At 37.1% G+C, this 25,720-nt stretch overlaps 1 protein-coding gene across 2 annotated transcripts in view; it reads left to right on the forward strand.

The window, feature by feature from the left end:
- The window catches only part of R3HCC1L (R3H domain and coiled-coil containing 1-like), a 105,743-nt gene that overhangs the window by 74,731 nt on the left and 5,292 nt on the right, over positions 1–25,720 (forward strand). Inside the window, exons 4-9 of one of the 2 annotated variants that reach the window (XM_012000657.1) lie at positions 179–1,977; positions 3,384–3,425; positions 17,532–17,707; positions 20,555–20,625; positions 21,529–21,624; positions 22,127–22,267. In XM_012000657.1, coding sequence (XP_011856047.1) covers positions 193–1,977; positions 3,384–3,425; positions 17,532–17,707; positions 20,555–20,625; positions 21,529–21,624; positions 22,127–22,267 — 2,311 coding nt within the window. In that variant the 5' untranslated portion in view covers positions 179–192. The remainder of the gene's footprint in view (positions 1–178; positions 1,978–3,383; positions 3,426–17,531; positions 17,708–20,554; positions 20,626–21,528; positions 21,625–22,126; positions 22,268–25,720) is intronic. The other variant, XM_012000664.1, reaches the window with a different exon arrangement.

Consider the following 25,720-nt stretch of genomic DNA (forward strand, 5'->3'; position numbering starts at 1 on the left):
GGCAGAGGTAGAAGGATCACTTGAGCCTGGGAGGGCAGAGGTTATAGTGAGCTGAGATCTCTTCATTGCACTCTAGCCTGGGTGACAGAGTGAGACTCTGTCTCAAAAAGAAAAAAGAAAATATTTGGTTCAATACATTGTAATTAGTGTCTGATAATTAAATCATCTTCTCTTGCAGATTGTGTTGATGCCATGCAGCAAGAAGCAGAGAGATGCAGAGTTCGAGCCAGAAGGCCTGACATGGCACTTTATGTACCTAAAGCTCGAAGGGGTGCAGTACTCCTTAGGACAGGTGATGAAGAAGAAAGCTGTGGTTCACCTAACTCTGTGGTGAAAGAAAAGCAAAAAGAAAGCTCTCTCTCCCAAAAAGAAGTCTTTAGAGACAAACCAGAGGCTCGAAGACTAGGTATCAATCCTGATAGAAAGGAGCATAACTGTAGAGAAGGAAAAAAATCTTCAACAAAATTAAGAAAGGACACATGCCTTCAAAAAACAAATAGAGTTTGTTCTAAGAGAGGAACCACTGAATCCAAAGAAGTATTATCCCAAGGACATCAGCAGGGAGCCCCAAATGCTGGGGTTATAACTAATGCACCTTTACAGAGACATTGTAAACCAAAGAAAGTGGAGTGTTTGGAAGTTGAAACTACAGATGTGACAGGACATGAGAGGATACTTCTGTCACAGGCCTGTTCAGAAATCAGTGAGGCTCAGGTTCCAAGCAAACCATTCCAAAATCTGGAATTCTGTGACTTCAGTAGGCATGAACCTGATGGGGAAACATTTGAACACAAAGATTTGGAAGGCAGAATTGAAACTAATACCAAGGTTTTGGAGATACTATATGAGTTTCCTAGAGTTTTTAGTTCTGTCATGAAACCTGAGAATATGATTGTACCAATAAAACTAAGCTCTGATTCTGAAATTGTGCAACAAAGCATGCAAACATCAGATGGAATATTGAAGCCCAGCAGCGGAGGCATCACCACTACTTCTGTTCCTGGAAGTCCAGATGGTGTCTTTGATCAAACTTGCATAGATTTTGAAGCTGAGAATGTAGGTGGTATAGCCAATAGTACAGGTTTCATCTTAGATCAAAAAGATACAGATTCCATTCCTGAAACTATGGGTCACATCTCTCTGTCAGAGAGCACAAATGACACTGTTAGTCCAGTGATGATTGGAGAATGTGAGAAGAATGACATTACTGCTGATGAGTTACATGTAAAACACGAACCTCCTGATACAACTGTCCTTGCTCATGAAACACATAGAGGTAATGAATTTAAGAATGTAGGTGACATTACCAATAAAGCATGTATGATGGACACCACAGTTACGTCCTGTAGTGATCATGTAACTGTTGATAGCTCTTATGTAGTTGCAGTTAGAATAGCTGATGAGATCTCTAATAATACACGAAGTTTCTCAAAGTTTATAGGAATGAGTGCAGATGCAATCCCTCTTCATGTAGCTGGAAGTGGGAATGACACTGAAAATTTCAGCAACCTGACTGCTTGCTCAGGTATTTATGCTGAGAGTATTTCATCTTGTTTTACAGAGTCAACAGGAAAGTTGATAGAGAGCTTGTCAGATTGTGCTTCCTCCTTACCTATAAAAAAGATTGCTGGTAGTAATTATAACACTTTTTTGGACTCTGAACTCAATATGTTAAATGGGACAAAAGTACTTTCAGACAGTGCCGTGGGCATTGATCTGGGTAGTGCTGGTGATACAACAGAAGCATCGCACGAACTAAGAACTGCCAAAGAGTTCAAAACAAAAGAGCAAGATGACTCAGAGAATGTAGAATTTGGTGTATCTTTTCCTGATAGGGAATCATTATCTGTGGAAACATCCATTGAACCAAAAGCAAATGAAACTTCTCACACAGAGGGAATTACTGCCACTGAGGAGAGCTGGGAATCTATGTTTAACGATGATGGTGACTGCCTGGATCCACGTCTTCTACAAGAGGTATGTTTAATTGAAATTGCTTGATACTTAGACAGTTTATAAATTAGGATTTCAGTGGTAATGTTGATAGACATTGATGCACATTCACTGATATTTGAGAGTTCCTGCAATAAACTAATAGACTTGTAGATTGAGAAGAGAATATCTGATAGATCTTTAAAAAATAAAATATACAGCATTGAGCTATATCTATAATAGGCAAGCCCTGGGAGATCTTATTGAATAAAGATGAATTTAATGGATTTTGGCTATCTATTGAGGAAATAGAAAGGAAAACTTCTTCAAAAAGGTTTTTCTGTTTTAACAAGGTATCTTTTACATGGGCCTATTTAAGGGAAGGAGAATAATTTATTGCTATTGTTATTTATATTTTATTTTCTTGTGGATGTTGGAATGTTAGACACTGTAGAGGGAAGGAAGTAGAGAAAGGAAAGGTAAAATACAAGAAAGTATCATTGTTTTTTAAGGAGTTTATACTGGGTTAAATTGAAGAATGAATTACCTATTTAGCATAAATAGAAAATGTAAGTGAATAATGATATGCTGGCCAATTAGAATTCATAAATAAATGTTAGATTTGAGGCATCTTAGAAATTAGTTCAGTCTTTTTGTTTTCTTAATTTAAATGTTTACTCTGTATCCAACATTTAAATTCCTTACCATAAATAAGAATCACTGGTTTTAAGTAGTAGAACCACTCCCTCTTTCATTCCCTGTAGTTGGTTCACATAACCTTTGCCTGGAAGGGAAAAAATTATTTTCCTCTAAGAGCACCAGTTTTATAAATGAGGAAGTTGAAGCTGGGTGGTCACACCTTTAGGAAAGGCGGAATCAAGATTTCAGTCTAGTTCTCTCTTAATCCAATGTTTATGTTCTTTCTACGATACCATTTCCTCACCTAAAGGGTTTCTTTTGAGGCATTCCAAAGACCCTTTTGAATTACTAAGTGATGAGTCTTTTGTTTCTGAGAATTAAGCTAGAAGTATAGAAAAATTATCACATGCCTGTAAACGAGCCACATGATACTGAAGAGGGCAGCTCATTGGACAGAACTGACTTTCCAATACCAAGCATCCCACCTCATTCATGGGAGGTGTTTGCAGAGAAAGAATTTCCCTGTACCACAAACGAGCACATCCTGCAGTCAGGTCAGGAAACACTGTATCTTAAACATTCCTCAGAACAAAATATAGAGCAGAGAATATCTATGAGTGAGCATCCATGAGCCCCTTGAAATTACATGCAAAATTATATGTACGTATGTGCGTTTTTTCATAGCTTTCATCAGATTCTCAAAGGCAGTGATTTCCAAAGTATGGTCCCTAGATCAGCAGCATGAGTGTCATCTGGAAACTTGTCAGAAATGCAATTTATTTAGCCCAGCAAACTATTTACAACTTTTTCAGGTGATTCTGATGCATATAAAGCTTGAGAACTACTGCTCAAAGGTAATACACTTAAATCTATATGAGAATGTGAGTGGGGAACTACAAATGACTGTCAGCCCATAATTAGAAACATACTGTTCAGTAGAGGTTTGAGATCCAAATCAGGTTAAGAAATAATAATAAGGTGGGAAGCTAGGTGAATATGGAGATGTTATTAAGAATTAAAGCATTGAGAGAAGGCTTTAGACTGAGAAAAGAAACAGTGTTTGCAAGAATTGGTGAAAGGACTGCATGAGGAATAGAGAGCACATGAACATGGAGGAGAGATGAACAGCTTCTTCCAAAAGAAGAGCATGGCTCTCATGGCCTTTTACACATGGTGTAGTACTCAGTAAATATTTATCCAATGGATGGAGTTGATAGGGCAGAGTTGGGGACTCTGTCTTTTTAGGGTGGCCTCCAGGGGCTTTCAAAACATCAGGGGCTGGAACTTGGATTCGGTGGGGTAGCTTATGGATATGGCTTGTGTATTGGAAGAGGGGGAGTTCAGGTGTACAACTCAGTTTTTCAGGTCTTTGCAGTGTTTAGAGTAGGTGTAAAATAATTTAGGCAACAACTCAGTATTTTGAGGAGCATAGTAATATAGTTAAAAAGGACATTGGGATGACCTAAAGCTGGGATTGGGAGGAAAACAGATAATACAGTATTTTAAGCTGAAGTTGGACAGTGTCTGGTTGTTGTGTTTGGCTTATGTTTGGAGGTACTTGAAAGAGAGTAGAGTCTGTGTTGAGGAATGAGCATAAATAAGAGCAGGAAGGAAGGAAATTGAGGATGCAAGTAGCAGATCCAACTGCAAAACTATGGGCTCTTCTGCTTTGAGTTTTAGAAAATGTAATAGTGATAATGTTATTAAAAGATGTCATAAATCCAGCAACATTAATAATCCTTTGATGACTTCTGGTTTATTATTTTTATTGCTGCAAACATACTTTATTAAGTGCTAAACCAGAGTGAGTGCCTGCCTACCTTGAAACCTTTCCAACCAAAGGTTTTTGGCTATCATCCCAGCTGGCCTGTTTCTTGATATGATAACAGCTAGACATATGGAGGTATGTCTAATACTTCTAATGGTCAGGTATGCTGTAGAGCAAGGTGTGACAGCCATTGGCTTGTGAAGCAATTTCCTGTGACATTTGAACCTCCAAAACTGCCTCAGGGGGTTAGAGTATAAGTAGGTCATTATTGAGCTCCCAGAACTGCAACTCTTGATGAGTCTCCAAAAATCACACTTAGTCTCCTAAAGCCATAGTATGGAATGCCCAGAAACTTAAGGTGGTAATTGATGAAGGACACGGTATTGGCATGACTTTTTTTAGCCTTCTGAATTCTTGGTAGAAGAACACAGGAGTTATTGTTCACTAGAAAAAACTTTCATAGCCCCTACTGCCATCTGTACTGATCAGCAAATCTATTGGTAGAAGGATTAATGGGATACCAAGAACGTAACGTTGGTGTTGATAGATACCAGCATCTGTCACTGTCGTCGTCATTTGTGGCACTGATTTGAATTTTTAGATGGGGTAAATATTTAAGTAGGTATCTCCTAAACTTTGTAAGAATTTGAGGCCTTCTTTTAGTTATAGAAAGCCACTAATATTATACAACCATATTCTATAATAGTATGTAGACCATAATGGGAAAGAGAAGAGTAAAAGGAATACTATCCTATCCCACCCATCTTACTTCTCTGTGTGTGCTAACTTACATTGTTATACTCTCTCTATCTCCCTATAGTATTTTGCAAAAATGGTGTCCATGTTAAGTGCAAAACCCAAAACTGAAAGGAAAAACTTACAATCCAGTCACTAAAAGCAAATTATATAACCATACAAAGAGAGGAAAGCCCTTCATATCCCAACCCCTCGATGCCTCATAAATACTTGGTAGCCCATCACCTTTCAGTTAAATAGCAAATATTGAACACTTAGAGTTTGATAAACTATAAATCCCAAATAGCTAGAGATATGTTGTTATCACTGCTATGTTAAAGGCACTGTGCTGCATGCCATCTTTTGCTCTGAAGTTGTTCATGTTTTATTTGGAGAGACAATGTGTAACTATGTGACTAGTTACACAGCAATCTGCAGGGTAATTAATATAAAACAACCTTATAACAGAGGTACTAAAACTGTATTTCATTGCCTGATAAGTGACACAGAATATGACTTCAAAAGGAGATTAGAGGGATAGGATGGGGGAAAAAGGACAAAAGGAGATTCGATCCCCCGATGCTGGACTGGTTGATGCAGTTTCATGTTGGTGAGGCTATAGAATTAAACAAGAGATTATAGTTCCCACTTTTACTATGCTGTTCTATGTTTCTAATTTCTGTTTTCTATTCTATTTTTTTAAAATGTATAGACTTTATTTTCGAGTAGTTTTAGATTTATTTAAAAAATTGAACAGAGTACAGAGTTCCCATGTACCCCCTCACCTGTCTAGTTCTAATTTTTTTCACAGTGTTTTTTAATAGTTGCAGCTCATTTTAACAGATTTATAATTCATATTTTTATAAAAATGTCTGAATTGACATGTTATTGACTGCCTAAGTGGGGATTTATAGACTCACTTTCCAGATGCTGTATATTCTAATGCAGTCAGTTGGGACATCCAGTGAAGAATCTGAGTGAATTATGTACTCTGTTTTTATTGTTCAATCCATTAGTGAATGATGACTAGATCTCTGGTCCAAACAGCAAGAGGGAACATTAAGTAGATTCCATCGCTCATAGGTTGTTTTGTTTTTGTAACCAGGTGACTCCTAAAATTAAAAATCCCCCTTCTGAGCTCTGTTATATTTGTTGCATAACATTTTTTCCTCAGAATCAGCATAGAAGCCAGCAGCATTTTAATTTCTGATCCTCTTTCAAAACTGGAGAAAGGTGAACAGTTCTTGGCCTATATTGTCAGTACAAGGAAACTTTTATTTAAGGATTCTTGTCTGAAGATTCAGAGATTCCTAGTATACCTTGCTCTGTCCTTGACAGTGCTTGTGTCAGTGAATTCCATGAGAGATGGCATGTGGAGTATGGTTAGGGCATTTTTTAATTTGTTAGGGTTTATAGTAAATCATAAAATTTTAAATTGATTTTCTTCAATAGAAAGTGAGTTAACAAGCAGTTAAGTGGAAGAGAAAAACAGAAATGAAGGACTTGAATAACCTCACCTACATAATTGAGAATTGATTATATGGGTTAATGTGTAAATAGATTTTTGAAGCAACTGTAGTAATTTTACACCACCAACTTGTGCCCAAATCTTGTTGTCTTTGTTCCTGTAACCCCCAGTGCCTCTCATTTAAATTTGTTATACCTGTAACTGTAAAGTGGTTTATTATGTTTAATTGTGTTTAATTAAAAGTACCCACAAAAATGTTCTTATTCCTATCTTCCAAGATGAGCCAGAATTTATATTATAGTCCTTGACATATAAGGACTCAGAACTAGAGCTTTATCCTGTCTTAGAGATAGAACTGCACAAGTCATTTTTAAAAAGTGGAATGTTAGTGTTTAAAATGATTTCTGAAAATAAGTCTTGTTAGTTCCACAAGACTGTCAACTCCTTAAACATGGATTCAGCAGTCTAGCCTACAAACTAGGCTGGCCCCTTCTTATTTTACAGACGAGGTAACTAAGACCCAGAAGGGTTGTAGCTAAAGTAAGTTAATGCCCGAGTTGGCATTAGAATCTGTGCCTCCTGGTTTCTAGCCCTTTGTTCTTTCCATGACATTAAGCCTTTGTCTCTACCTGACAGGTCTCAGCCAGTCAACAGATATTGAACAAATATTCTGTGCCCAGCGCTGATCTTAGTGATGTTGGGGGTAAAAGAGAATGATAACAGTAAGCAGTGTACAGACTTGTGGAACTAATGAGACTTATTTATTCTCAGGAATGACTAGAAAAAAAAGTATTCTATTTCAATGAATTGGAAATGCCTTTGATTGTGAAATATACCATTATTTTATGTATTACTAAGATAGAAAAAACTTTGACACAGTGCTTTTCCCTTAGAATTTGAATTTTATACATATTGAAACAACTCTCCTAATTGGACATAAATTTTTTTGTCATATTTCATCTTCATACATAAAAAATGTAGTAAAATAAATTGGTTAAGATTTTCCTAATACTTCACGTTCACAATCCAACTCTTTCTAATAATTTCTTGATTCAGCCACTGATATTGATGCTTTTCTATTCAGTGTCATTCATTTTGCCATTAAGAACTTTGATGATGCAGCATTTCTTAATACATAAAAGAACCAAAAATCTTAGTTGCTGGATTCTTAAGACACCTTTGCACTTATGTAGAGCTGTTCTAATATCTGGAATTTTCCTTCACATTACTGACCACCCTTTCTGCCAGTTTCGGTACTGGTGCTTCTGATATGCATGTGCAGGGAGCAATAACAATATGTTGATTGTGATGCGTCCTAATGTCAGTGATATTAAAATGTGAAAAAAAGGATATATCTTAGAATTGATGAAATGTAATATATATCCAACTGCTAAGTGTTAGGAAATAGCAATATAGGAAAGGAAAGATCGCCAAATTTGGAGTAAATTGGGAAAGAAGCATCAAGAGGAGTTAAAGATTGAAGCTGGATCTTGGGAGAAGAAGGAACATGAGCAGAAAAAGCATTCCAGGTTGTGAGAACAGCTTGTGAAAAATACAGACTCCTTCCAGAATCAAGTCCTGAGTTTGTCACTATCAGAAGTACAGATGATTTATTTTGAAATTTTGTTTTCTTTTTATAATTTATTCTGAATTTTCTTCATGATTTATTAACCAGGGCAATTAAAGTTGATTGGTAAAGGGAAAGAAAAAAGTATCAATTTTTTCCCCTAATTTTAGAGTGCCATTTAGAATCATTTAAAAAATATATGTTGTTACCTGAGCATGGTAGCTCACACCTGTAATCCCAGCACTTTGTGAGGCCGAGGCAGGTGGATCGCTTGAGTGCAGGAGTTTGAGACCAGCCTAGACAACATGGCGAAACCTCATCTCTACAAAAAATACAAAACTTAACCGAGCGTAGTGGCATGTGCCTGTGGTCCCAGCTACTGGGGAGGGTGAGGTAGAAGGATCTCTTGAGCCCAGGAGGCAGACGCTGCAGTGAGCCAAGTCATACCCCTGCACTTCAGCCTGGGCAACACAATGAGACCCTGTCTCAACATACATATATTTGTTGTTGTATAAATCAAATAAGTCTTGGGTTTTTTTTGTTCATCTATTTTTTAGGTGGTGGGGGTTGAGACAGTCTGACTTTGTTGCCCAGGCTAGAGTGCAGTGGCATGATCTTAGCTCACTCTAGCCTCAAACTTGTGGGCTCAAGCAATTCTCCTGCCTCAGCCTCCCGAGTAGCTGGGACCACAGGTGTATGTCACCACGCCTGCCTAATTTTTAAAAAATTATTTTTTGTAGAGGAGGGCTTTTGCTGTGTTGCCTAGGCTGGTCTTGGTTTTTGGCCTCAAGTGATCGTCTGACCTCAGCCCCCCAAAGTGTTGGGATTACAGGTATGACCCACCACACCCAGCCTAGAATAAGTCTTGTTAAGCATGCATTTGGACAGAATAATTAACTTGAAGCATGTGCATTTTATTCATTCTATAAATATATATTAACTGCCTAGTTTGCAAGATAATATGATCAATGGGGGAATATAGGAATAAATATGACATGTCAGTTATAGTTGAATTTAAAATCAAAATGTTGGTGAGGAAATTGAAACTCCATTCTTCCTTTCCAGCCTTATTTACTGGAATAAGGTATTAGTTTGCTAGGGCTGTCATAACAGAGTTTTATAGTTTCAGGTCTTATGTTTAAGTCATTAATTCATTTTGAGTTGATTTTTATATGCGGTAAGAGATAGGAATCTGACTTCATTCTTCTGCATATAGACATCCAGTTTTTTCAGCATCGTTTATTGAAGAGGGTGTGCTTTCCCCAATGTTCTTGGTGCCTTTGTCGAAAATCAGTTGGCTGTAAATGCGTGAACAGAATAGGGTTCTCTATTCTGTTCCATTGGTGTGTGTGCCTGTTTTTATACCAATACCTTGCTGTTGTGGTTACCACAGTTTTACAGTATTTTTTGAAATCAGGTAGTGTGATACCTCCAGGTTTATTCTTTTTGCTCAGCATTGCTTTGACTAATTTTTGTCTTTTGTGGTTCCATTCAAATTTTAGTATTGTTTTTTCTATTTCTATGAAGAATTGTCGTTGGTATTTTGATAGCGATTGCACTGAATCTTTAGATTGCTTTAGGCAGTACGGTCATTTTAACAGTATTAATTATTCCAATTCATAAGCATGAGATGTCTTCCGATTTGTTTGTGTTCTCTCTAGTTTTCTTTCATCAGTGTTTTGTAGTTTTCCTCGTAGAGAGCTTTTGCCTCCTTAGTTAGATTTACTCCTAGGTATTTTATTTCATTTTTTGTATTTATTATAAATGGGATTTCTTTCTTAATTTTTCTTTCAACTAGTGTGGTGTTGGTGTATAGAAATGCTGAGTTATATTGGCTGACTTTGTATCTGGTAATTTACTGAATTTTTTTTTTTCAGTGATGAGAGTTTTTTGGTGGAGTCATTAGATTTTTCAGTAAGATCATTTCATCTTCAAAGAGATACAATTTGACTTTCTCTTTTCCAATTTGGCAGTTCTTTATTTCTCTTACCTGTTGCTCTGTCTAGGACTTCAAGTACTACATTGAGTAAGAGTGGTGAATGTGGACATTGTTGCTTTGTTCCCGTCCTTAGAGGAAAAGTGGAAAGCTTTTCCCATTCATCATAATGTTAGGTGTGAGTTTGTCATATATAGCCTTTATTATGTTGAGGTATGTTTCTTCTATTTCTAATTTGTTGAGGGTTTTTTTTATCATGAAGGGATGTTGAACTTTATCAAGTGCTTTTTCTGTATCTATTGAGATGTTTATATGGGTTTTGACCTTCATTCTGTTGACGTAATGTATCACATTTTTTACAAAAATCTTCACCAAAATACTAGCAAACCAAATTCAACATTAAAAAAAAAAAAAAGATATCATGATGAAGTGGGGTTTATTCTAGGAATGCAAGGATGATTCAATATATGCAAATCATATAATGATTTCACTATGGTTAGTCTAGCTGGTGTTTCATTGATTTTGTTTTTTGCATTAAAAAAACTTTTTGTTTCTTTGATCCTTTGTGTTTTCTTAGTCTCTCATTTAGTTCCACTGTTACCTGTATTAAGTCTTTCCTTTTACTAATTTTGGATTTGGTTTGTTCTTGATTTTCTAATTCTTTGAGGTGCTTCATTAGGTTGTACTGATGAGAATGTATTCTGCAGTTGTTGGATAAAGTGTTCCAGTAATGTCTGTTAGGTCCATTTGGTTTACAGTGCAGCGTAAATCCAATGTTTCTCTGTTGATTTTTCTGTCTAATGATCTGTCCAATGCTGAGAGTAGGATGTTGAAGCCCCCAACTATTATTGTATTGGAGTCTATTGCTTCCTTTAGATCTAATAGTATTTGCTTTATATATCTGGGTGCTCTTGTGTTGGGTGCATATATATTTACAATGTTATATCATCTTACTGAGTTGATCCCTTTATCATTATATAATGACTTTCTTTGTTTCTTTTTTCTTTCTTTTTTCCTTTTTTTCCTTTTTTTTTTTTTTTTTTTGAGACAGAGTTGGCTCTGTCTCCCAGGCTGGAGTGCAGTGGCATGGTCTTAGCCCACTGCAACCTCCACCTTCTGCCTTCTTGGTTCAAGCAATTCTCTTGACTCAGCCCCCTGAGTAGCTGGGATTATAGGCGCACGCTATTATGCTCAGCTAATTTTTGTATTTTTAATAGAGACAGGGTTTCGCCATGTTGGCCAGGCTGGTCTCGAACTCCTGGCCTCAAGTCGTCTGCCTGCCTTGGCCTCCCAAAGTGCTGGGATTACAGGTGTGAGCCACCATGCCCAGCCCTTTTTAAAGTTTTTGACTTAAAGTCTGTTTTATCTCATATAACTATCCCTGCTTTGCATTTGGTTTCTGTTTGTGTGGACTATATTTTTCCATCCTTTCACTTCTAGGCAATATGTGTCTACAGGTGAAGTGTAGGCAGCATATAGTTGGGTCATGTTTATTAATCTGTTCAGCTAAATTATATCTTTTAAGTGGAGAATTTAAAATGGTTAAATATGGTTATTATTGATAGGTTATTATTGATAATGGTTGTTATTGATAGGTAAGGACTTATTCCTTTCATTTTATTGTTTTCTGTTTGTTTTATGTATCTTTTGTTTCTTTCTTCCTATCTTATTTTTCTTTGCAGTTTGATGGTTTTCTGTGGTGGTAACATTTGACTTCTTTCTCTCATTTGTGTCTGTTCTGCCAGTGAGCTTTATACTTTCATGTGTTTTTATGATGGTAGACAGCATCCTTTCACTTTCAGGTGTAAGATTTCCTTAAGCATTTCTTGTAGGTCCAGTCTCAAGATAATGAATTCCCTGTTTTTGCTTGTCTGGGAACAACTTTATTGTTCCCGTCTGATGGGAATTCCCTTCTATATATCCCTTCTATATAACTTGAAGGTTTTCTCTTGCTGTTTTTTAGAATTCTTAGTCTTTGACTTTTGACAGTTTGACTACAGTGTGCCTTGGAGAAGACATTTTTGGGTTGAATCTATTTGGGAATCTTTGAGCTTCCTATATTTGGATGTCTATATCTCTTGCAAGACTTGGGACATTTTCAGCTGTTATTTCATTAAATAGGTTTTTTGTGCCTTTAGCCATCTCTTCTCTGGAACTCCCAAAATTTAAATATTTGTCCCTTTGTGATGTCCCTCATTTCACATAGGCTTGCTTTATTCTATTTATTTTCTGACAGGGTTATTTCAGAAGGTCTGTCTTTTAAGTTTAGAAATTCTTTCTTCTGCTTGATCTGGTCTACTATTGCCCTCAATTGTATTTTTTGTTTCATTCATTGAATTGTTCAGTTCAGGATTGATTTCGTTCTTTATGAACTCTAACTCTTAGTTGAATCTCTCATTGAGGTCATGAATTGTTTGTCTGATTTCCTTGTATTATTTATCTATGTTTTCTTGAATCTCACTGACCTTTAATATTTTTGAATTCTTTGTCAGGCATTTCATAGATTTCTTTTTCATTGGAATGTTGGTGAATAATTACTGTGTTCTTTTGGAAGTGTTATGTTTCCTTGCCTTTGTATGTTTCTTGTGTTCTTTCATTGGTATCTGTGCATCTAGTATAATAGTCACTTCTTCAAATTTTATGGATTGGCTTTCATAGGGAAAATACTTTTTCCTATAGATATATCTATTCTTTTGGTTGGGTCCAGCCCTTTGGTTTTGATTCTGGGTGGGTACAGTAGCATAGTTTCTGTATGATTTCTTGGGCTGTAATCAGTGTCATTTGTGTCTGTGAGCTTCTCAATGGCTTAGGCTGTGGTGGTTAGTGGAAGCTGTAGTAGAACTTTGTTGGGGATGAGGACACCAGGTAGAGGCCAGTCCTTGGACAACAGCAGGCTGAGTGTGCTGATCCTTAGGGCTTCAGGCAGCGTTCTGTGCACCAAAGGTAGTGAGTCTGGACAGGCTGATCCTTAGGCCTCCAGGCAGTTTACTTTGGTGCCAGCAGTGGCAGCAGTGTGCTGGGTGAGCAGATGGGTCCTTGAGCCCCTGGGCAATGTGTTTTGGTGATGGTAGGAGCAGCAGTGGGCTATCCCTCTGGCTCCCAAGCAGCACGCAGAATGCTTATGCAGGTGGGGGGTTGGGGTGGGTCATTCTCCAGGCTCCCTGATGGTGCACTTGAGTGCAGGCTGTGGCGAGTGGGATAGGCTAATCCCTAGCCCTCAGACAGCGTGCTTGGGTGCCATTCGTTGTTGTAGCAGTGGAAAGCTGTGTAGGCTCATCCTTAGGCCCCAGGAAGGTGTGCACGAGTGACAGATGGGCAGGTCTGCTTTCAGGTTCCCCTCATGGTGTGTGTGGGTGCCAGTGGCAGCAGCTAGGGAGGGCATAATGTAGCATGCATATATGAATATATATAAATAAATTTTGTCTGTGGGGAATAATTGGCATGTGACTTCAGAACTTCTTGTATTTTCCTTTTATATATTGAAGAACTAAGTATTAAATAAACGGAATACAAAAAATAAAAACTCAGTGATGCATGCCTTGTTGACCTTGTGCTCTTTCCCCTATCCTTTTATCCCTCTGCAAATAGGCATCGGGGCAATAACATCATTACTAGTTGGGTAATAGTTTATAGACTTGTTTTCAAGACCAGACTGCTAGGCCCTAAGTGTCTTCAAACCCTCTATTTCAGGAAGTTAATTTTGATTTAGTTGAATGGTTTTATGGAAGCTGGTTGTGCATATGAAGGAATACTCACATATCATTTATGCTTTATAAATAGCAACACAGACCACTATTTAAAATCCTAAAAATATTTGTGATTCATAACTCAAAATTGTTTTCTCTGAATCATTTGTAAAGTTTCCCTTGGTCTATAATAGATAGATCAGAATGAATGAAATTCTAAACCTCTACCCTCTGTTTTTGCTGTATCAGACATTCTTAGCCCTAATAAAAAATATTATGAAGGTTTGACATTGACTCTAGGAGGGATTGCCCAAATACATGTGATTCTTAAGGTAAATGTTTCTGTTGTCTACAGTAGAAATACAATGCAAGTCACAAATGTGAACCACATGTATAATTTTGAATTTTCTAGTAGCCATATTAGAAAAGTAATAACAGGTAAAATTAATAATATATTTTAAACTAGTATGTTCAAAATATTTCAACATGTAATCAGTATTAACAATTATTAATGAGATATTTCTTTTTGTATTAAGTCTTGAAATCTAAGGGGTATTTTATACTTATAGCATATCTCAATTTGAACCAGCCACATTTTACTTATTACATAGCCACATGTGACAGGCAGCTACTGTATTGGATAATCCAGGCCTACTGCAAAAGTGCATAATCAGTACATCAGATTGTAGAGCTTTTTCTTAAAGCTTTCCATACTGCCGTGTCTCATCGCTCTGTGTCAGTGGTCCTATCTCCCCATCCCTCTTCACAGTCTTTCTCTGCCTCACTTCCATCTTCATCCCATATTATCCTCTCTTTGACACTTTCTCCCTTTTATGCCACATATCCTCTCCTTCTTTCTGTCAAGTTCTCTTGCATGTTTTGCTGAGATTCTTAGGAGAGAAAGTTCTATTAACAGTATGATATCCTACCTCCACACAAAAAAATGTGTTACTGAGGAAATGTGAGCTGATCCCAATAATATCAGTACCCTGGGGGAAATGAAGTTCTTCCTCCTCTAGGAAAAGTTAGGAATCTCTAGTGATAGTGGATTCTGAGTGATAGAGGAAGAACTGATCAGAAGTATGTAACTCGTAGCCTTCATTTGTTTCATGAAATGTAGAATAAGAATTATGGTTTTTGCTATTATTAACAGTTTTTAATCAGTGTCAGAAGCCAGATGTTTAATAGGTACCTCAGAAATGAAATATAAGTATACAAGTTTAGCTTTGCTGACTAGGTTAGAGCAAAGGAGCATAATCAAATTTTCTTACCAGACTATCCTGTCGTTTCTTTCCTTTTTATACACCCCCCCCTTTTTTTTTGATACAAAGTCTTGCTCTGTAACCCAGGCTGGAGTGTAGGGTACAGTCTTGGCTCACTGCAGCCTCGACCTCCCGGACTCAAGCTATCCTCCAGCCTCAGCACTCCCACTCCGAGTAGCTGGGATTACAGGTGTGTGCCACCACATTCGGCTAATGTTTTGTAATTTTTGTAGAGGCAGGGTTTTTCCATGTTGCCATGTTGCCCAGGCTGGTCTTGAACTCAAGCAATTTGCCTGCCTGGGCCTCCCAAAGTGCTGGGATTACAGGTCCGTGCCACTACGCCTGGCCTATAACATTTCTTAGGATTTATATTTCTAAGATATTTTGTGATTTACATTGTATCTTTCACAATGTATTATTTAGCCCCAGTTTATAAATGTACAAACATGCAGTTCCTTGTTTTGTTCGGGTTTTGGAAAGTAACTCAAAGTCAATGCAGAAGATGAAGAAAACAATTTTACAATAACCTCAAAAAGAATAAAACATTTAGAATACATTTAACAAAAGAGATATAAAACTTATACTCTGAAAACTGTAAAACATTGTTGGAAGAAATTAAGGACTTAGAGAAATGGGAAGACACCCCATGTTTATCTTCTGGAGAACTTAATATTGTTCACATATTTCCTAAGTTGATTTACATATTCAGTGGAATCCCAGCTGCTGGTTGGCAGAAAATTTTTTGCAGAAATTGACAGGCAGATCCTGAAAATCTGTGGAAATGCAAAGTGCCCTAAATAATCAAAAGTGATTTTGAAAAGAACGAAGTTGGAGGACTCAGGCTTTATAGTAAGCTTCTTGATTTCAAACAGTACTATAAAGCTACAGTAATCAAAACAGTGTGGCACTGGCATAGGGATTGAGTTGCAAGTTATCTCAGACTCCTTTTGTCCCTGGCCTCTGAGTTATTCCAAACTGTTAACACTAATCTACTCTAGATGTTTAAGAATTTATTAAAAGTTTAGCTGATATCTTCTTGGCCCACTTATGTGGTGATCACTTCTCCCAGTGGTCTGCCAAAGGCAAAACAGTTTATGTATTCTGTTTCTCTTTGGGAGAGACTTGTCATTATATGGATTTTAAGATAACCAGTTTCCCTTGTTATCTTACAAACTCAGCTCTCTGGTAAACTCAAGAAAAGCTATGATTTTATAGATCAGCTGGTCTTTTCTCTTGTTACGGTGGGAAGAACATTCTCTTCTGCTTTCTACATCCTAAGCAGAGTGGAACTAATATGGGGTTTGGCATGTAACAGACTTAGCGCTTGGTTAAAATTGGTTTAAAGTGGGTTGAATTTACTGAATACTTACGTGCCAAGCAGTATGCTAAGCATTTGCCATATCATCTCCTTTAGTCCATGCACTTATCTATGAAGTGTAGATATTGTTATTATTCCCATGTTTTACATGTAAAACTGAGGCTTAGTAGAGAAAAGGAACTGGAGTACAGGAATAAATAATAGTTTTTATTGATATTATCCAAGTCATCTTCCTCCTTCTCCCAAAAAAACTCTTGAATCCATTTTTCAACTTCTCCAAGGAAAGGAGATGTATATTCCTGGCATTGCAAGTTCTTATTTTCCTCAGTTGATGGGAAAAGAGACACAATATTAAAACCAGAGAAAGCTTGAAGGGACCTCCTTGAACTTTTGATTAACAGAGAGAGAGAGAAAAAAAAATTATCTTAAGGATCTGGTGGCTTTGGGTCATCAGCAGCGTCTAGGTTTTATAACAGGTGAATGACAGAATGACTGTCATGGCTTTGCTGCCACTTTTCACTTTCCTGTTTTCTTTCTTTTGCTTCCAGTGTGAAGTTCAACTTTTTTTATAGAATTTTAATTTGTTACCTCCTTTATTAATTCCTTCACTAGCCTGCTATATGCGCATTCCTTAAGGTAGGTCTCGTGCTAAGGACATTAAGTATAACTACTTGTACCACTTAATTTGTCTCAACAAATGTCTTTGTAAGCTGTCTCCTCACCCTTTAATACATTCAACAAAAAGTGAAGTAAAAAAGTTTTTTTTATTTTTATTTTTTAATTTTCTTCATTTTTGTTCACTTCCAGAAAAGAAACTATGATATGAGCCTGGTCAGTAAGCTCAATTAAAACAAATATTATTAATTAATCTCTTCAGCTATTATCTGAGCATCAGTTTCCAAGATGTACCATTTATAACTCACCACAGTATTCAGTCTGTATTTTCTCGTGTGCTGGTTAGAGATGCAAGTTGAGTTTCATGCATTGCCTGTCTGCTGGAATTTTAACATTTTTTCAACTGTTCCATATGTATAGTATAAACTGGGTGATAAGCACCTGATCATTATTGTATCTATCAGTAGAATTAATACAGAGACTATGCCAAAGGTTGAGGAATAAGAACATGTAGAGAAAGGGAGGAGGATTGTTTATATATAGGAATATATTTTACAATAGCCAGGTTTAATGTAACCAGCACTTATGTGCTTCTTCCTTTCTAGTTATCAGGGAATACGAAGGGCAGAGAGAGCATCCAGGAACCTAGATTTGATTACTACAACCATGAAGTTCCTGATATTGACCTCAGTGATTGTGAATTCCCACATGTCATTGAAATTTATGACTTTCCCCAAGAATTTCGTACTGAAGACCTTCTACGGGTTTTCTGCAGTTATCAGTGAGTATGCAAATGATTGTGGATGTTAGGGAGTGTGAGATGAAGTCTTTAAAAAATGTTTTCTGAGAAATCATCTCTTGTTTTTCATATCCCCTGTTTTTCATATTTTAGCATCAGGCTGGTTTATTGTCTTTTCCAGGTCCAGTAGAAACTTTCTATATTAAACTACTGTTCTAAGTTCCTTAAAAATGTCAGATAGCCTTTCTAGCCCCATTTTAGCATTTAAGAAGACTGTCATCAGTGATGACTTCATGGTGCATTTAGTCCATTGATATTTATTGTAATTGTTGATATATTTGGATGTATTGTCAAATTGCCTGCCATCTTTATGTGTTTACTTGTCCCATCTTTTTCTTTCTTGCCGCCTTTTGGGGTCACTGCAGCCTCAACTTCCTGGGCTCAAGCAATCCTCCCAGCTTAGCTTCCCAAGTAGCTGGGACCACAGGTGTGTGTCACCATGCCCGACAAATTTTTGTATTTTTTTTGTAGAGACAGGATTTCACCATGTTGCTGGGTTAGTTTCAAACTCCTCCACTTAAGCCATCTGCCTACTTCAGCCTCCCAAAGTGCTGGGATTAGAAGTGTGAGTTACCACGCCTGGCCTCAACTAAGTTTTTACAGACACAATAACTCTTTTTTTTTATGCTCTGCACCTGTTTCATTGGTTTAATTTTATTTAATTCCATGGTGAAAATATCAACTCACACTGATATAAGTGGGTTTGAGAACACTTGCCCTAACCCTTGGTGTGTGTATAGCTGATACTTATATAGGAGACGTTAAAAGAGTTAGAAGTATATACCTCTGTATATTTAGCTTACAAGAAAAAATAAGCTTCAGGAATAAAGAGATGATAATCTAGAAAGAAAGTTATTAAGAAGATTTTCAGGGTCTGGAAGAAAATCAGTATCAAGAAGGATTATACTTTAATGTTTCAGTCCTGATATTTAAAATGAACCAGGTCTGTAGTGTGATATAACAAATTTAAATTTAAAACTCACCTTGAATGTGTAAGATTCTGTTATAAGTCAGGGTATAGCCCTTAACTTTCTCTTAAAGGATAAGTAAATATTTTAGACAGCTCTGCCATTGTTAAACAGAAGCAAGCAAAAACAGCACATAAATGAGCATGGCTGTAAACTAAAACTTTATTTATAAGAACAAGTGTTCTGTTTTCATATGAAGTTCTAGAACAGGCAAAACCAGCAGCCATGTACTTGTTTAATCAGTTCAACGTAATTCGGCGGGGAGCATCGGTTCTATAACTAACAGAAAGAAAGGGTGAATGGATCCTGGAGGACAGTTAATCTCTGCCGTAAACTTTAAATGTAGAGTGTGTAGGTCAGTCTTATTTATTAGAATTAGGTTTAGATCTAGTATCAGAACCTGTTCAACATAAAATTCATAATAGATTTTTTAAAAGCAGTCAGAGGGATCCAGTCCCATTAGAACTACCTTAGACTGTCATAAATGATGATTCATAAAACCAAGGATCATTTTGTTGATGTCTAGAATTTCGTGAAGATTAGTTAACTCTTATAAAACTATTTACTTCCCTTTGCTTTGTTTCTTGATAATCTCACCTGCAAGACCATTTTTCTATCAAACTTAAAAACATTCTCCAAAGAGAAAAATTTTAAAGGGTTATGAAATTTTGAAGTAGAAAAGGCCCTCTGGAACCCATCTGTGATTTATAAAAATGAAAAAAAAAGGTCATGGTGCAAAAGCCTGTAATAATGCCTGCGAGTCAAATTACAGAGTCAGCTTCATGTTTTAATCACTATCTTCATCAATATTAATATTGATGAACATTGCTATTAATAATAAAAGTAATGAACACCATTAATTTATTAGATGCCCATGAAGTGCTCAACACCATCTTCTTTGCCTTGTCATGGATGATCTCATTTCCATTTTCACAACAGCTCTGTGGGGGACATACTTTGCTCATTTTTACAGATGAGCCAACCTAGCTTCAAGAGAGGTTAAACTTGCCCAAGGTCTCAAGGTGGCAGAACCCTGAGTCCATGAGCATTTTTAAGCTCTTAGCTGAAAAATATAACTGTTATGTCATCATCCTGACATTCCTTGTGCTCACTAGGTAGCTCTTCTCCAAAATAAAAGTGTTTCTGTAGTGCTTAAATGTTCATTCTTTTGATCGTTTCTAATCTGGTCTGATAGTTCTCTTATCATGATTTCTTTCATCCTGAATTTTTCTGACTTTGCCACACAATTCTTTCCTATATTTTTCTTATTTTTTTAACCTCCCTTCTGCAACAAGTGAAGAACAGATCAGCCTCTCTGATTATAGTTGCCCCCTTTTTTCCCCATTACTTGACTTTTTAAAAAAAAAATTGACATCTTGCAGTATAATCTCCCCTACCCCATTCTCGCATTCTGTTTCTGTCTCTGTCCTCAAGGACAGAGTTTACATTTGCATTAAATCCAGGTGACCTTCCCTGCCTACCTACTCTTCTTATATTCTAACCCTCCTCTGCTTCCTCTTTCCATTTCTTCTCATTCCCTGCCCATAAGAACGTCTCTTGTAAATAGTGCATTAAATACTTTACATCCCCAAGGGACTTGTGAGGATTAATTAGTTGATGTCTATAAAATGGCTGAGAACGTAAAATACTCCTGGGTAGTTCTTTATGATGGTATTATTGCTTTTAAAATTCAATGGCTTCTTCTGTCCTCCAAGCTGTTTTTGGTGTCATTATCCCCATTCCACCTGTGCACTCGTTGAGTGTTTCTATCTTGTGAAATGCTTTATGAGATTCTATTTGTGAGATGTTTCATAAAAGTAAATTTTATTTTAGGAAATAAAATTTTTTTTGTGTGTTGCAGAAAGAAAGGATTTGATATTAAATGGGTGGATGATACACATGCCCTAGGAGTATTCTCCAGTCCAATTACAGGTATTCACCCAATGGCTTTCAATCTTCCTTTCTTATTGTTCATTTTCTCATGCTACTTTTTCTATTTCCCTTCTATTTGAGAAAGTTGGCATTTTATTCAGCCAGTGTAGGTAATAGGACAGATAGTGGTTTTTTTGAAGTAAGATACTTTGGTACCCATTCTCCTCTTTCATGTTAGTCCAGTGGTATTTGGAGAGATAGAGTCAACACCTTTCAAGGTTATTTGTACACATAACTGTCGTGATAGTACATAAACAGATTAAGGTAGCGATTGAAGAATCCAATGGGGCTAACTCTTACAATACTGGTGATTTTTTTTTCCCCATCCCAGACAAGTGAATTTAAGCAACACTTTAACCTGTCTAGTGAGAAGTTATAATACATACTCTCTGAATATATGATTGGGCCTTTTTACATACATCATTGGCCTCATGACAGATCTGATGCAGAGGCATTCAAAGAAAATAGAGATATTAAAATGTTAGTTCCTGTCTGAACCACCTAGAATATGGGTCTGCAAAATTATTATATAAAGGACCAAACGGTAAAAACAGTATTTTAGGCTTTGTGAAGCATCAGTCTCTGTCACTACTTAACTCTGCTGTTGGAGCAAGAAACCAGCCATAGACAATATACAAGCCAAATGGGCATGGCTCTGTTTCAGTAAAATAATAAAATTACTTTGTAAATAAATATAAAAACAGGTGGTTGGCTGCATTTGGTCACAGAGCCATAGTTTGCTGATACCTGATCTAAAATAATTACTGCCTCTAGATCTTAGTCTTTTTTGCTTGCTTTGAAAAAAAAAAGCATAACATCTAGGAAATACTAAGAGCCATCCCTAGTTGTTCCTTTGCATCACTGTACTTCATGTCTTCTGCTTCCTTTTATTCCTCTTTGCAGCTCGTGATGCGTTGGGTATTAAACACACCATGGTGAAGATTCGTCCCTTGTCACAGGCCACAAGAGCAGCCAAGGCCAAAGCTAGAGCTTATGCTGGTGAGTCTATAATCTCAGGGTTTTTTCTTGCTGATGGTGGTATTATTATTCTTTCCAGCAGTTTTATAGCATCCAGACATCTAAAGACATATCACTTTTATTTTTAGTGTTAAAAGAAGTATGTTTTTAAGAAAAAATAAATAAAAGAGAAATGACCATGTTGGAAATATGGCATCTGAGCGGCCACTTGGAGAGTCTGAGAACTAATGGCAGGCAATGCAGCAACCAGTTTCTGATGACATCCCTACCTAGTTTACCTCTGTGTTTAACTGCCTGATAGAGTCACTGTAAGATACTGTGTTAATGCAGATAATGAAGCCAGGGTTGTTTGTGCTTTGCCATGTTAATTTTCTCTGATCGTCATCTATCAGGCTTGTATTAATTACTGCTGATGCAGCCCTTGTTAGTCTATTTTGTATGTTAATTACTGAGTTAAATCACTTGAAGCTGGAGTGCTCTCTCTTCTTTACTCCCTCCTACTCCCTTCCTTTCTTCCATTCAGAGTTCCTCCAGCCAGCAAAGGAGCGTCCTGAGACTTCAGCAGCCCTAGCCAGAAGGTTAGTCATCAGTGCCCTTGGGGTTCGAAGTAAGCAGAGCAAAACCGAACGAGAAGCAGAGCTCAAGAAACTGCAAGAAGCCAGAGGTGAGCTGAAAGGATGGCGTTCTTCTCTAGTCCCTTTACAGCTCACTATAAGGCGTGTGTTTAAAAAAAAAAAAAGAATGAAGCCCATTCCATTTTGTCATTTCTGTTTCCTAGAAGCCTCCTAAGTGTGTAGAAAGTCTCATGCCTTACATTCAGGAGAAGACGTTTCAGGATTTGTCTGCCTGTTTCACACACCAAGACGTCCTAATCCACGCTCCTACTGTTGTTTTCCAAGAGATATGTTTGGTCTTCTCAGCCCATCCATGGCTTTTCCTACAGTTTTTCTCTGAGAAAAATTTTCCTGTGAAAACTTATAGTGTCCTAGGCAGAAAACATTTGCTATGGTTTTACTGGGCCACGATTGCCATGATATTGCCCTAATGTTATCAAATGGTTTAGATCTGAGGTAGAAGACAAATTTAGGAAAAACCAGCAACTGACATTGATGATAACAACTGTAGGAGGTATTTTTGTCTTTTTAAGGCAGTCCTGAGTGGCTCCATTAGAGTACATCTAGATTTACCTGTCTTCTGATTATTTTCCATTATCCAAGCGTTCTCAGAAAAATATTTCCCCTGATCCACAAGCAGAATTTTTATTTTCTTATAGTTTGGGGTTGAAGTTAAAATCTCTCTGTCTCCTCTACAGGCTGTTGAATTGTATATAAAGGCTTGGGACTCTGGTGTGGTCCTTAATTACTTTTTATCAACCTTCAGGCTTTAGACAGTCTCATTGCCTTAGCCCACAATCCCTGGAATCTGTGAAGGCAATTTATTCTGAAAACTCCACTTACCGAAAAGTAACTTCATTTTTCCATTAAACGAATTGAAGTTTCAAACTCCTTGTTTATTGCTGGCCTAACAAGGCCATTAATACTTCCTATCCTCTCTGCTTTGGTGATAGCAGGCAGCTTGCAGACTCTCAGCTGCACTGGCCAGATAACCAGTGACAGAGTGTGTCATGGCAAGTGCTAGAGTTTCAGAGTTGAACCCAACTAATTTTTGAAACCTTAATGACTATAATGAGGCAGTTTTGATGTTTTCCAATCATTGTTTACTCAAAGGCCTCCTACGAACTATAGAAACATAACTGGGTTCCTTGGGTTTTTATAGATGGCAATAACAGAACTAGATTAAAGATGAATGTGCAGTGTCCTTAACCCTTTGTTAATTGGTTGTCTCTGAAGAAGATGATTTCTGTGTGATGACAGTGATATCTATAAAAAGGGATATGACTCCCTTTGCCATGTTATCATCCTTCTCTGTGGGTGTATATCACCTGTATCTCTACAGATCCTGCAACAGTGGTTTTGCGTGGATATCATCTTGAGTATTCCCTTCTCTTTCTCTAGGCGCATCAGCATGCAGCTCCACTTGAAGTATTTGTTTTAAATGTCTGGCTATACAAAGGACATTTCAGTGATGCAATTAAAATTGAGACTGTTGACTAAGTGGGTACTCTATTGCTTTCCTAAAGAAGGCCTTTATTTGTGAATAGAGACCCACTGTGATAAGTTCCTCCTACCTATTGGTGCTGAGGCTGTATGGATTATAGAGGACTCTTCCTTTATTATGCTCCAGAGTGCTACCATTCTTTGTATCTGAGGAAATGCATCTGGAAAATTTCCTGATGTATCTCTTTCTGGCCTCTTTCTGTGTGGGGCAGATACTTATATGCTTGCCTGCATGGAGCCCAGGCTTTAAAGATTTTTTTTCGGTAGAAACTTTACTGTTTTAGGTATTAGACTCTGGAATCGCACTTCCTGGGTCCACATCTTAGGTCTGCCATTTACTGTCTCTGTGACCTTGAGAGGGTAGGTAAGTGACTTACTTACTCTCTGGAGGCCTCTGTTTTTTCAGACTTAAATGGAACTCAAGCGAGTTAATCCATGAAGGATACTTAGTCATCTTCAAAAAACCATAGGTACTCTCTTGCTCCTGTTTCTGCAGGCCTATAATGAGTTATATGATAAGTGTTAGCTGCTATTGTTTTTGTTAGTAATAACAGTAGTATCATTATATGGTGAATCCAGCACAGATTTCAGTGCATACTTTTGTCATTAATTACTCTTTTTATTTTAAAATTCCTATAATCGTCTATTAGCTCCATGTGGCATTCACTGAGCACCTGCCCTGTGCAAAGCATTGTGTTCCCTATTTAGGAGAATTAGAAAGGTGGCAAGATTTTGTTCCTCTCCTTAAGCCTTACAATCTAGTGGAGATAATCTGCCTTGAGTAGGGAAGAAAATATGTTCCTCTTTTGGGCATTTTAAGCAGTTGTTTTTCCTCTCACTTCAGTTCTGTAGATTTTAAGATTAAAAACCATAAATGATTTTTGTTGATTAAAAGGACAGGAAGGAAACTCCATCATAACTTACAGGTTATGATGATTCTGTGTTATGATAACTCTGTGACCAATGATACCATCTTGAGTTTAGAGCTGACCCAGAGAAGTTAAGTAACTGGCCTAAAGTCACCCAGCTGGTAAACTGAACGAGAAGGCATCTGAATCTAGGTACCGCTGATTAATAAAACCCATGCTTCTTCTGTAATACTGTAATCCCTCTTGAAGGACTTTTGGAGTTACTGACATTTTTTCCCAGAAAAAAATACTTACATAAAACATTTTTTAAAGTCTCCAGGAATAAAATATGACAAACTTCTTTATTATCTGTACCAATGGTTAGCAGCTTTTCACTCTCAGAAAAATCTTCCTTAGGTCTGACTTAAATCTGCATGATAGTTTAAACCAGTGTCCTCTTGTTTTTTCCTTAGTAGAAATAGAGAATATCTGTGTACCGTTTTGTTCTAACAACTTTAACTATAAAGATCAGGGGCAGATTGTTTAGAAATGAGGAAATCTGGGCTCTAATAGAGCTTTTGCCATTGCCTAGCTGTGTGGCCATGGGCGAGTCAGATACCTCTCTGCACCCCCTGGTTTCCAGCAAAGTGCAAGTACTCCTCAGCCTACCTAATCATGGAGAATGTTTTGAGTACAGAATAAGTTAACATATGTAAAAATGTTTGGTAAAGTGCTTTACAAATTCAGGATACGATTATTGATATGACTGTTAAGAATTTAATGTTCATTATAATATGAGCTTGTAATAACAAATATGTATTATATACTGCTACTCTTCATCCATTACACATGGCAGATATTGTTAAATCAGTCATGACATTCTTGGTGAGTTTTACATGACCATTGCCAAGGGATCAGAATTAGCATGGGAATTGAAATCTGTATATCTTCCTGTTATAATATGGTATGATAATCTCCCAGCCTTTCTTTCTCCCACTTGAATAGTTCTGCTGTCTGGCAACAGTGCCTGGTACATAAAAAGACACTCAATACATGTTCATTGACCAAATACATGGATGACATTGGTTACTCTAATTTTTCTTTGTAAATCTTGACTCTATTCTGAATGCTAAGCCCTCCATGTTTTTCTTT

This window comes from Mandrillus leucophaeus, unplaced genomic scaffold (genome assembly GCF_000951045.1).
Source record: "Mandrillus leucophaeus isolate KB7577 unplaced genomic scaffold, Mleu.le_1.0 Scaffold117, whole genome shotgun sequence".
NCBI classification, from domain to species: Eukaryota; Metazoa; Chordata; class Mammalia; order Primates; family Cercopithecidae; genus Mandrillus; species Mandrillus leucophaeus.